General features: G+C 38.0%; 1 protein-coding gene across 2 annotated transcripts; it reads right to left on the reverse strand.

Moving 5' to 3' along the window:
• Nucleotides 1-441: 441 nt before the first annotated feature.
• Nucleotides 442-13420, reverse strand: LOC137600438 (retinoblastoma-like protein 2). 2 transcript variants are annotated; one of them, XM_068322081.1, is made up of 14 exons: nucleotides 10546-10563; nucleotides 9971-10092; nucleotides 9444-9547; nucleotides 8678-8781; nucleotides 8344-8481; nucleotides 7321-7482; nucleotides 7066-7132; nucleotides 6859-6968; nucleotides 6190-6366; nucleotides 5212-5283; nucleotides 4822-4882; nucleotides 4023-4171; nucleotides 3768-3932; nucleotides 442-3561 (listed from the first exon to the last, which is right to left on the reverse strand). In XM_068322081.1, the coding sequence occupies exons 2-14, from the start codon at nucleotides 10042-10044 to the stop codon at nucleotides 3328-3330; spliced, it is 1617 nt and encodes a 538-aa protein (XP_068178182.1). In that variant the 5' UTR covers nucleotides 10045-10092; nucleotides 10546-10563; the 3' UTR covers nucleotides 442-3327. The 2 variants fall into 2 exon arrangements, with proteins under 2 accessions (XP_068178182.1, XP_068178174.1); XM_068322073.1 differs by lacking the exon at nucleotides 10546-10563 and adding an exon at nucleotides 12936-13420 and having other exon boundaries at nucleotides 443-3561.

Raw genomic sequence — 13420 nt, forward strand, 5'->3', positions numbered from 1 at the left:
TGCGTGTATGGTTTTTGTCATCAGTGCCATGAAGTTAGAATCATGGTGCTGAGTGTAATCAGTTTACTGAACTGAGAAAGCAGCATAAGATCAACACTATTGACCTATGGAGAAATCTCTTAAATTGTTTCGGGGTCACTAACACAAGCACACTGTTAAATAAATATATGCATATTGTTAAATTTTGCTCTGCTGTCATCAGATTTTTTACTTGGAAGAATGCATGAAATATTTGATTTCAGCGCCTCCTAACATCCTAATATAGCAGTTGAAATTACTGTGATTTTTCAATGTTTTTTCAATAAATAAATGGCAATTGTAGAAAAATCAGAAAGAACCCGGCAGAAGCTAGTTTATTAAAATGACTCCATTTAAAAGCAATCTTTAACTTTCATTAAATAAACACTCATTTCAAAACAGGACTTCCTCAGTTTAATTCAGAATGAAACGATCAAAATATTTGCTTCAGTTTTGCACAGGAGTCTTTTTCAATATTTTCACTCAGACGTCCAAAATTGTGTTACAATGTTCAACCTTCATGTTAACCCTCCTATGTTCCGTTTTTAAGTTTGAAGATCTAGGGAAAAAAGTAGTTCAAATATTTTTTTTCAGTATGAAACTTCTTCTGCTTGGCTTAATTATCGTAATTAACATATTATGAAAATGGTTTATCTCTCTCTCTCTCACACATACACACACACACACACACACACACACATACAGGTGCAAGTGTTATGACTTGACGGGAACCATGTTGACAGGAACGATTTCTCTTGTCGCGAGAAACTCCATTCACATTCAGTGGACTCTGAACAGTGGAGGGGCAAAACATAAAATATTTTCTGCATGGGAGTCCTACTAACATTACACTCTGTCAGGCAGACCTTTACAAAATGGGCAGCAAAAGCAAAAAAGGTGACAGTCCAGGAGGCTGTGGAGCTCATCTTTGATCATGACTGTGAAATATAGGACCAAGTGTCTGAAGATGAAAACTATCTTGAGCTAAATTTTGATCGTAATGATTCTGAGTTTGAACCAGATGAGGGAATTGATGTTCCTATTCCTCCAACCACACATTTATGTCAAAAAATTGTGAAATACAGTGGTTTTCATCCCCAAATATGCATCAAGCAAAACTGTCTACACAAAAAAACAATCAAGATAATGCCAGGGCCCACTAGGATGGCAGTGACATGTCTGACAGGCATCAAGTCAGCTTTTGAGCTGGCCATGCTTAATTCAATACAAAAAATTATGCTAAAAATGACTAATCTAGAGGGGAGGTGTGCTTTGGGGAGGAATGGAGGGAGCTGGACAAAACATTCAGATGCATATTTGGAGCTCATCCTGGCTGGGGTCTTTAAAGTCAAAGGATGAATCGAGCCAGTGGGATGCAGAGACAGGCACGGCTATATTTTGAGCCACAGTGAGGGAGATCTGCAGTAAAGAGAGGACTGCACCTAGTACACCAGTGTGTGAGGTCAGTGTGTGTGTGTGTGTGTATATAAGTGTATGAGAGTGCATTGTGTTTGTCTTGGGATCAGCAAAAAGTCACTATAGTTAAGGAATGATGGTTGTCTTGTTTTTCTGTTACTTCTGGGGGAAAGGGGAAGAGGAAGAGGTGCCAGGTCTGCAGGCCATCTGATGACGTGAAGACAAGCCTGACCTGTGTGAAATGGGCCAAATTCATTTACACAAAGCACAGACATGTCACGCATGCGCTGTGTAGATGAACAGACGGACAGACAAACAAACATACACACGCAAACACATCTTGTTCATATTGTTATTGCTTGTTAGTTTTTTTTTATTTTTTCCATCTCTGGTTCATAAACATATATGTAAAACCAAATGTATGTTTCAATGTTAAATGTTCAATGTAAAACTTGTGTTTTATATGTTGGTCTTTCAAAAGAAATAATATAGTGAAACAAGAAGAAAAGTTGTATATTTTATGAAAAATTAGATAATTATCCTAATTATCCTAATAATTACCTGAGGGAGGTAAGGGACAACATGTCACTAAATATTGTTAGAATAGTTAGTAACATAGTAAGTAAACAATACTTGTACATAACAATACTTAGACATATAAACAATATTTGTAGGAATTTTTTTGGACAACTTTTGGATAAACATGCATACATTGACCCACAACATCAATGTTGTTTGTGACAGATCAACATAGTAGGAGAGTGAAGGTAGGAGTCCACCATTTCTTATTATTGTTGCTCACTGCTTGAGAGGATTTCCTGAATATGACCACATGACTTCTTATGTTAGTCCTTTTCACTTGCCATCAATAAAATGTAATCAATCAATAAGGTATTATTTTGTGAAAAGTTCTCAATAGATGAAACATGATGTTCTCACGCCAGTGGAAACGGACATCAATGCTATCAGGACATGCTAGAGTATGGGCCACAAATGCTTTTGTAAGTAACTATATTTATTACAGAATAAACATAATTTCCTCCAGATCAGTTGTCACAAACATCCTGCCTGTTCACACATATTTTAAACTCAAATTTCTTTTGAAAGAATCTTTATAACTCCAGCATAACTTCTACACGTGTGCAGAGTCACAAGTGCAGACAGGCACTTCTAATGATATCAAGTAAAACATTTCAATTCTCAGTCACAATATTATCGTTTTAAACAATAATGAAACAAAAAATGAGATGTAAGAGTGCCATTATTAACAAATATTTTTAAAAATTTGGTGTCTGTAATTTAAGTGCCACCAGATGAAGTTTCATGCTGCTGCCATGTCTGTTTTAATATTTGAGAAGAAATAATGAATCGTGGTTTTCAACAATTTCAACACATATTTAAAAATTGTGAGTTAAGTTTAATATTATGGTATAAAAAGGAAAAAAAAATAATTAAAATTACGATAAAGGTATTTCTCCTGAAACCTGACCATGGATTCATAGTATAGCTAATAAGAGTCAAGTATTCATACCCATGACAACTGTCGCCATGCGTGAGACACGAAAGACTGTAAAGGGCAAGTGCAGTTCAGTGAAATACTTCGCACCAACTTCAAATTCAACTTTCATCAGAGAGCTGCCAGACACTGTGAAATCTTCTATGACTGCTCAAAAAGCTGAGGGCCAAGTGCATTATGCAAGGACAGAAAGTCACACAAACAGTGCAAAACAAAAAAAAAAAGCAAAAAAAAAGCAAAAGTAACCCAGAAAACCCCCAAAACAAAACTGTGCATTTGGTTGCAGAACAGTCCTTTCAACTGGAAGGACACACCACTCTATCGTTCTCCTCCACCAGTCTGACATTTTAGTTCCAGTCTCAGTGCTCCTCTCATTTCTAGGGAAGGTTAGGCCTAACTACTGTAGACGAATGCTTTTGGTCCCTTCCTGTCGCGCGGTCATCCACCACTTTCATCAATAGTCTCTGCAGTACCGACTGATCGTCTGAACAGCATCTCTTCACTGAAGGACTATCGTGCCCCCCCTCCTTTTCTCTGTCCACTGATACCAAATAACTTCGCTTGGTGGGTGATATGGCCGTCTTGATCATGTTGTTGATCTCACACAAACGCTGTTAAAACAAAAATGATAATTTTTGTCAGAAAAAAACTAAACTTACACCATCACTCAAAGTTGACATCAATAATTCCGCTTTTCTGAAAGTCTTTTCCAAATAGATAAAGAAAAATGTACATCTGGTCTCCTTTATCTTCACAAAGTAATTAATAGAATTTCAAGACAGCCAGTGAAAAAGATCTTATCCACATCTCAACAGACCTCTGGGGAGCTTGAGTTGAAGTAGTAGCAGAGCCCTGGTGTCCTGAGGGAAGTGGTTTCTGTGTTGAATGGTGAAATGTAGATGGAGTGGCTGCTGGACAGCCTCTGTCTGGAAGGGGATGATTTCCACTGTCCAGGGTATGGAGACAAAGGAGGGGTGACTCCCTATGCAACGATGATATGCCACAAGTCAGAAGCAAAACGACATCACATATTCCAGCATTTTACATTCAGATATAAAACGGGCTCACTCACTTTAGCGGTTGGGCCAAACTGTTGAGCGAAGTGCTGCATCTTTATCATGTAGACCTGGTTGTAAAAGTAAATAAGATTGCCCCTCTCCTCTGCAGAATGTGCTGACGGCGTATCGGGGGTCAGGTGAGCACTGCTTTGGTGTCTCTTATCTGTAACAGACCATGTAATAGACAGACACATCTCAATGTGTAAACACTTTGTCTCCATTACAATTACAAATATAATGCAGTAATATTGGAATCACTTTTGTTACCTTGATATTGTGCTGTGACATAACTTTCTGACTAGATATACTGTAGCCGCAGTGAATTACGACTGACCCCATATATGCCAGCTAAAGCGTTTTTGGAGCAAAGACATTCAGACCCTTTCCTCCCCATTCTGAACTACCAGTAGTAAATGTGAGTGTATTCATTTCTAATGGAGATATGAAAGCTGAACTGTGAGCCTGACTACATCTCCCTAGAAATTTTGTGTCGTGTTCATTCATTCATTCATTCTCCTGCCCGCTTCATCCGATTGCGGATGTATTGCAGACAGATTATGTAATGAGTGTTGTTTTCCTGTAGCCATTATATTGCATGTTAAATTTTACTTTGTTCATTTGAGCTGACAAGATGAATCTATTTCACTGCAACTCTAATGTCCAAGTATCTATTATTTAAATTGTGTTGTCATGGATAATTGGTAATTGATCTAGGACTAATCATTAATGAGTAAGACTAGACAAAGAAAACAATATACAACCATGTTTTTATGAGTTACTGGGGAAAAAAAAAAGTTAGTTTGTGTTTCTTACAGTTGTTTCCTTTTGGGGATTTTTCTTTGTCTCCTCCAGAAATCAGCACATTTTTGCAAACCTAACAAAAGAAAATATCTGTTCATAAAAAAACAAATAGGGTGAAAACACACACTTCAAAAACCCCATGTCTAAGTCCATGCTCAATAAGTTGAAATATTAAATCACACTTTATCAATGTGAACAGTGTTACTTTTTATTAAAATCACATATTCCACTGCTAATGTGTGTCTGAAACTTTTTGTTGCCTTCTTGGCTCAGGTGCTTCTTGAAAATGAGATTCTCAATCTCAATGAGGCTAACCGGGTTAAATAAAGATTTAAAACAATTAAAATCCAAGAAAATCTACCTGAAATTCAGTAAAAAAAAAGAAAAAAAGAAACAACTTACACTTTTGCTGGCAAGTGGCTGAAACTTGTAGCACGTCATTATGTGTTTGAAGGTTATTTCTCCATCCGTAATCTGTGAAAGTGATGCAAATCTCACACGTAACTCTGCTCCTGTTCAGATCTAATGTCATAACATATTAATCATGCAGTCTAAGGAGCATACTGAAAAACAGTCAGCTAACGCTACGTCTCCACAAACATCTTGAGTGTTTGTTCAGATCTCATTTTCTCATTCTACATGGAAATACACACAGGCATTGTCAGGACAAATGTGCACAGCGCTTTTAATACAATAAAATAACATGATGACACTTATCAAGGCTTTATGAGAAACTTGTCACAGACAATGCTTCACACAGCCTAGGTTATTGTCATAGCTGCTACATGTTGGACACAAAGGAGACAAAACTATTTACAGAACTCAATTTAAAGCCAAAGGTAAATAAGACATTGATGATTTTAATTCCGTATCAAACCAACAAACCCTTTGATACAAAGTGCCAACATTACTACTAAGCCATCAAGCTGCTTACATATAGTTTTCTAATTTGTCTAATCTTACTTTACCTTTTCTATGTTGTCCTATCATCCTATCCTGTGTTATCCCACCCACATGATCACATGATCATCCAAACCAATGCTGTTCTATCTCCTCAATTTTCTTTCTTATCCCATCTCCTCCCATCCCATGTAGTCCAGTCCTATCCTATCTATCATGTCCTATTCTCATCCAACCTAAATGTATCCTACCCATCCTATGTTGTACCAATCTCACTTCTATCCAAGTGAATGTCGTATATCCTATCCAAATCCATCCCATCCCAATTCCTCTCTATCCAATACTATCTCAATCCAACCCAATTTTCTCCCGTCTCATCCTATTTTTTGCACATCTTATCAACACATCTTACCTTCTCGGATTGTTCATGCAACACTGCTTCTATCTGATCCGAACTCTCTCAGATTAATCAAAACCTACCTTAGCTATGATGTAAATTGCACACATGAGAAGTTGGTCCAGGTGACGGTCTATCATGAGGTCAGTGCAGTGGACCAGAGAGTGCTCAAAACACGTCCAGATCTTCAACCTCAGGTCATCAGCAATGTGCAATGTTGAACATAACTCCCTCAGTCGTTTTCCCATCAGGGTGTACACCTGAAAGGACACATGAGCACCATGAATGCAATTCAAGGTGGGGAATACACCTGAAATTAAATTGCATACCACAGCAGCAAAGAGGGGGAAAACAGTTCCATGATCTGGTATCACCAGCTGGACATCAGAGACATGCAACCGTCATCAAAAAAGTCAGGTTTGCAATTATGAAGGAAAATTAGCATCAACACTGCCAGGTAAGATATCTCATCACAAGTTGACCAAATTATGCCTATTTGAGAGCTAAGTACCAGTAGGAGGTCTTTCCATAGTTCGACAAACAACGGCAACTTTTGTTAGTAAATGAGATAAGCTGGATGTTAGACATGCAGAGTGAACAATGACCACCATCTCAAAAATAATGGCTTTCCATCATCTTTGTTGAAGGCAGCTATTTTCATTGAGTAAATCAATTACTGTGAGTGAGGATACCACATAATGATAGCATGACTTGCAAAGCTGTTCAGTGTGTGATTTGGTCTCTTTGCTAACCTTACGAGCAAATAGATGAAGTGATTTCTTTTTCTGAGGATTGTTTACAGCTGCCGAGGAATGCTGTAGTTCAGGGTCATCGGATTGTTCACCTCCCAAACTGAGACCGACTGCCAAAAACAAACACTGTTATACATTTGTGTAATGAATTGACATGTATTAAAAAAGTAACTGAAAAGCAAATAATGTAGTACTCTATATTTATACCTCCAGGAAGGTTTCCCTCTGTCAGATTTGTTAACTTTGATTCTTCAAGTTGAGTCTGAGGCATCACCTTCATATATAAGACAAAGCCCTTATTTTGGTTACATATATCCAAATAAATACTCAAGTGCTTTTCAGATCTTGTCAAATATTCATTACTCAAACATCAGACAGAAACAGGTTTTCAATTGAACCTCATATATATATAAGCAACCAACTGGTGTCCAGGGATGTGTTTTTTCGTGTGTTCTTCCAGACCTCTTGGCAGGTAGGCAGACCGCCGTTAGTTTGGATGTCTTCCCAGAGCGGTGACTCTCTAGACCAGGCCAAGCTCTTCAAAACCTTTTCTTCCACTTGTGCAAGGTGACTAAACACAGAATGAGGTAGGCCCACTTTAGCCCGCAACACTAGCTCAATCACCTGCCAGGAAAAAAAAAAAACTGAGGGTAAACTCTGTGGAGGCGGCGGTGCTGCACTTTTTAAAAGGTCCGTTATTATACTCTTCTTCATTAATTTCCCACAGCTGTCACACTTTCAACTACACTGTACAGTATTCGAAAAGTATTGCCCTAAACTGATCTGTGGTTTGGAATCTCAAGTGTCATAAAGTTGCAGGCTATACAGATCGATGAGACGCTAACTAGTTAGCCAAATACAAATATCTGAGCAACATCTGAGCATCTGACAAGTTGCGCATCAACCTCTAAACCAGGACATTACCACACACTGCTACCTTACTGCTTGACACTAACTACACCTCAGGGATGAACACTCTTGTTTCTTGGTGATGTCAGCAGGCTGTAAGTTCCTGTGAGTTCTTTGAAAGTCAGAACCCACGACAACAACAAAAAAAACCTTTCAAACAGCAAACTTATATGGTTAAGTTTGATCCAGATCAATCTTGGTCTAAATCAACATAGAAAGTCTGAAAATCCGGACCAAACAAAAGTAAGAATGAAAACACTCTAAAGCTCAAATCAGATTTGGGTTAAAAGGATGTGCCAGTCACTTAAAAAAATCAGCATTAAGCTTCCTGTGAAGCTGGAACCGTATTTTCTGCTGTGGAGCTTGTATAAAAAAACAACATTTCTATCTGTGTCAACTTTAACCCACCATGCCATAGAAATAAAAACAGACTACTAATTATACATGATACCAATTATTGACTTGATGATTCACAGACAGATTTTTTTTTTCCTATTTGGAGAGAAATGTTGTTGGACTTCCCAAACTTAGGGAAAAGGGAACAAGGATTTGATTCCGAACACGCTTGGAACACACCTTCCAAAATTGGTATGGTGACAGTTTGAGAATCTGAAGGAGCAGAATGATGTCACATGGTAGCTGGTTTGAGGAGATGGTAACCTCTAGACAACAGGCCAACAGACAACGTTGGAAAAGGTGGTTCTCAAAGAAGACCTGCAGCAAACGTACACAAATTACATCCATAAATCCTTTACGTCCACAGAAGAAAAAAAAAAAAAAACACTGTGAAAGTTGATGACAAACACAAATGCACTTAAACAAATGCTTTGACTCATTGTCTGCTCATCTATTGCCCCTAGTGTCATTAACAGCAATTCCAGTTAAGGCCACAGGAGGGCCACGAACTAACCGAAATATCATTGATGCCAAGTCTGTTGCTCTCCTCACTGGCATGGTGCTCCAGAATCTTGTAAAACCAGATCACAGCTTCACAGCAACATTTTACTGCCAGCACTGTGAACAATACCGGATTGATCATTTTAGAAAGAAAAAAAAAAAGAAGAAAGAAATTGAACTTTTTGCTCCAAACAGGCCTTGAACCGACCAACCTCCGGCCCCCAGTACAAGATCTAGTGGACTGAGCTACTGTCGCCCCTTATTTGTGACAAGTGTCAACATCAAGCCCTAATTCCTGAATAAACTTCCAAATAAAAAAAAGAACTCTGTCTAATCTCGTTTTACAATAATGTACCAAAATAAGTGATCAGTGTTGATAATTCTATTAGAAATAATAAAAGTTTGACTATAAATAGTAAGATTATCGGCTTTTATTTACTAAGAGTGAAGACCATGTTCATCTGCTGAATTAATTTCCAAAGATATGTTGACACTGGGTCATTTTTTTTCTTCGCTAGCCAATTTAAATATAAAGTAAAAGGACTTTCACAACAGGCACAAGCCAATACAAGACAAGCTGGAATACGACACAAAGAAAGAACTAAATACATTTTGGGGTGTGTAAAATCCCCCAGAATCCCCTGGATCAAATTATGACTTCAACGCAAAAAAGCTAATCTGTTGAGCAGTTTGCTGAGGCACCAAAAAAAAAAAGAAAAAGAAAAAAGTTTAACACACAAGTTACAATCACAGTACATTATTTGAAGATCACAATATACCATTTGGCTTATTTCCTGCACTGTCCTTGTGATGTTGCAGAAAAGTCTGTAGCATAGATGTCAGTCTGTCTTTAATCGCCTTGGTCGGATCTCTGGAGCATGCCCTGAATCAGTGGAGTCACAGTGGATTCATCAATGAAGAAGGAGTTGGTAAAATAATTGAAAGATACATGAAAGTCCACAAAATAGTTTTACAAGGCTTCACTGCAGCTGCTACAGGTCTTTGCAACTATTTAAGTATAATGATTATATTACTCATAGTGAAGGTCTTATTCTTCAATCCTGAGTTAAGTAAAACACACATTCAAAAGTTATTTGTAATGATATTAGAGAGAGTTCTATGTATGGTACTGATTAATCATTGCAGCTACCATCATCAACAGTATTAGTGGGCTTTATTTAAAACTACCTGCTGCATATTACTGGAGCTTGAATATTAATATACAGTTTAAGATGTTGTATTTGTCAGGCTCCACGCAAACATGGCACCCACTGAATCAGTAATACTGCGAGACTGTTGTGTAAACCTGAACGTGGCAATCAGATGGTTACTGGGGCCAAGCTGAAGCTTTCCCAGGTTATCCTGAGGCTTGTTTGCCATAATGTCCACCAAGAGTCACACCCGATGAGTCAAAACAGGAACGGACACCTAAAAGAAGACACCAGAAAGAGTGAGACTCAATTATGTGCAACTAATACAAATGACCATATAAAGCCGTTCAATAAAAATAATAGCACTACATATTTTGTTTTAAATTGCTTTTCTATAATAAGTTTTGCATCTTTTTTAACATGATATATGTAGGAAGTACTCCAGCCACATTATTTAAAAGATATTAACATTTGGGACTAAGTCAATCAGAAGATAGATTCTGCTGTTAAGAGGTAATGGTACAATGAAACACACACAAACAGCACTTCAGATGCAGTTGGTACCATGTATTAACTTGTGATAATATATATAGAGTGAAACCCAATATTTGCAGTCTGCAGAATGAATTAAATAAACTACTAAAGTGCACTTAACATTTCTGATGCATCACAACATTCAAAATCGGGCAAAACCACAAACAATATTTAATTCGTAAAGAATAAAACACACTGAAAAACGCCTCCAGCTCTCTCTCACGACGCTTCCTGCTCTCTCTCACGACGCTTCCTGCTCTCTCTCATGACGCTTCCTGCTCTCTCTGACGACACTTCCTGCTCTCTCTCACGACGCTTCCTGCTCTCTCTCATGACACTTCCTGCTCTCTCTCGATGCCGTCTTCTTCGCTGGTTTTTTACTGGGATGACACCATTGGCCATGCGTGGCCCCACAGGTAAGTGCGTGGTGACGCAACTCCACATGACCAGAAGTTACACACTGGTGTGGGAACCTAACGGACTTGATATATATATATACTTTCAATTTTACCAGATTACATTTTCCTCCCGGTTACATACAGGAAGATTTTTCAAACCTCTAACTAGTAGTAGTGACAGTGACATGATTTCTGAAATACCTCCAACAATAGTTAGGCGCTGACTTGAAACTTATTTATTTGCTTTGGGAAGACGGATACCACAGTCATATAAAAATAATTACCAGTTAGCTTTGCTGAGAATGATGATGGACAGACCAAAGCAAAAGATAAAGTATTTCTTCTGGCACTACATTTTTGTAATCTGCGTCTTGTCTAGTTTGTTTAACACAAAACACAAATGTGCAAGACCTTGAAATACTGGTTTTAGTGGGAAGTTGCTGTTTAATGTGGAAGCCGTGCTTTTACAGGTTAGCACGGCTTCCTCCTGTTTCCAGTTAGCATGTTATAGTAAAATAATCCCGTTCTGGTCTAAGCATCAAATATACCATTATTGGAAAAGACTGCAGTGCTAACATTTTGGTAACAGTACTTCAATGATGAAAAATGTCAAACTAGTCCTTTAAAACTGTCCGTGCAGGGGACAGCTAAGTGTCTGAGACTGTCCGTGTCCCCACGTTGTTCACTTCCCTTCATCATGTGATGTCCTATATTTAAGTCATACTCAATGTAGACTTGCATCTGTGTGGACTGTTGTGGTTTGAGGGTTCCACAGGCAGAGTATTGCATTTTTGAGAAATACATCTAGTGTAATTGGTTTGCTGATGTGCTTGACCTTTTTTCTTTCGAATTTCATTTATAAAGCACACTTAACCAATAAAAATGTGGATTTCAAATCTTCTCGGTGTATTCTATTGGTTAGTCATGCACTACAATTTTGTAATGTCCTAGAATTCAAATTCTTTATTTGGGGGCCCGTAGCAGGTATGAGATTAAAATACCATTAATTAGATTAATTAATTACAAATCCTGTAATAGATTAATTTTCTTAATCGGCTGACATCTTACATTATAAGTCTAATACTTGTGAATTTAAGGTACAGCATTTTTGATCAGGCGTCCAAAAAAATATAATTATTATCATCTATTATTAACCACTAATATTCTAATATAACAGTGGGTTTAAAATAAGATGCTGCAGACATATCTGAATAAAATATTGATACATTTATGAAATGTATTTCTTTACAACGGTACGTATCCACTGCGTTTCATTTCAGTCTGAAACTATCTCTTCCATGGATAACACAATTCTATGTTGTACATTCATCGACGACAATCATTTTATTCTAACCTTTGTCTGAAAAGGTTCGAGCCCTCTATCTGATGACGACAAACTGTCATCCACAAATTCATTTATTAACAAAATTTGTAAATACCAGTCAAGTTCGCTGTGGAACGCTAAACAGACTGTCTCATAACTTCCTCTCTTTCACAGTCAGCCAGGAATGGTCTTTTTAATGTTGTAAATCAAGCCGTTCCGATCAGGTGATCGACTCTAGCCAATAATATAATAATGACACACTTTCATTCCCCTCATTAACCTACCATTGAAATTTCTTTCTATACTTGTGCTTCATTTCTGTTCCTGTTACAGATGTCCTCAACATCCTCACACCTGCATACTCCTCAGAGATTCATTAAATTTATCATTTTATTGATATTTAGGTCTCAGCATAGTCATCAGCCACCACCACCACCCCCAGTCTCTGATCTGTCATGCTGCTATGCATGGTAGATGCACTTGGATACGCTCAACAACTATTTTTGTGTTATTTCAGTCTTTCTAGAGTGAAAAAAAACAAAAACAAAAACAAAAAACAAATCAATAATAATATCCAATAATCACAGCCTGTGTGATTCATTATCTGCCTGAAGAGTTTTCATCTTTTGGAACAAACCACTACTCAGGATTGGGGGAGAAAAAAAATAATCCCAGGAAATAGATGAAGTCATTTCACAACACAGATTACAAACACGAAGAGCAGAAGTTTCACAACAAAAAGTTAGTTACCAACAAACTGAACAGCGACTAGAGGAATAAAATAAAATAATAAAAGTTCCCCAATAACAATAAATTCACGTTATGCGTTATATTATGAAAAAAACAACAACACGTTGTGCTTACCCCAACCACGTTTCCTGTAGAGAAAATAGATTGCTTTCACTTTCAGACATGTGCTAAATGCTACTTCTCCTAACTGTATCCGGTTGTTTGTTTGTTTGTTTGTTTGTTTGTGTTGTTTTTTTTTAACCCCGTTTCTTTTTAAACTGCAGTCCAAACCCCCACGCAGTTTGACGGCGGCGGTGTTTTAAATGTGTGTCCTGTGTCCGGCTGGGACCAGCAGAGGCGTAAGCATGGTTCCGAGCAGCCGACCTCAACTTCACTCTACCGGCCTGAACGGCCAACAAGTCCCGACATGCCATCTGCATGTTGTTGGTACACGCCTGCACCAGATTAGCAGGTGAATGAGCGCCACCGTGTGGGGACATACGGGACCTACAGCAGAATGAAAAACCTTGATCTCTGGCCACAGCGCTGCCTTCACGTGTCTGATGTCTGGGTAGGAAATTTGGGAACTTCTTACAGCAGCATTCAGTATTTTGACGAAT

The sequence above is a fragment of the Antennarius striatus genome, chromosome 1, assembly GCF_040054535.1.
Source record: "Antennarius striatus isolate MH-2024 chromosome 1, ASM4005453v1, whole genome shotgun sequence".
Classification (NCBI taxonomy): Eukaryota; Metazoa; Chordata; class Actinopteri; order Lophiiformes; family Antennariidae; genus Antennarius; species Antennarius striatus.

Excerpts from the sequence above, each read along its gene's own strand:
- LOC137600438 (XM_068322081.1), bottom strand. The coding sequence starts at position 10,044 with ATGGCAAACAAGCCTCAGGATAACCTGGGAAAGCTTCAGCTTGGCCCC. Across the intron at positions 6,367-6,858 it reads TTCATCTATTTGCTCGTAAG|GTGTACACCCTGATGGGAAA; the intron begins GTTAGCAAAGAG and ends GTGTCCTTTCAG. Across the intron at positions 3,933-4,022 it reads AGTTTGGCCCAACCGCTAAA|GGAGTCACCCCTCCTTTGTC; the intron begins GTGAGTGAGCCC and ends ATCGTTGCATAG.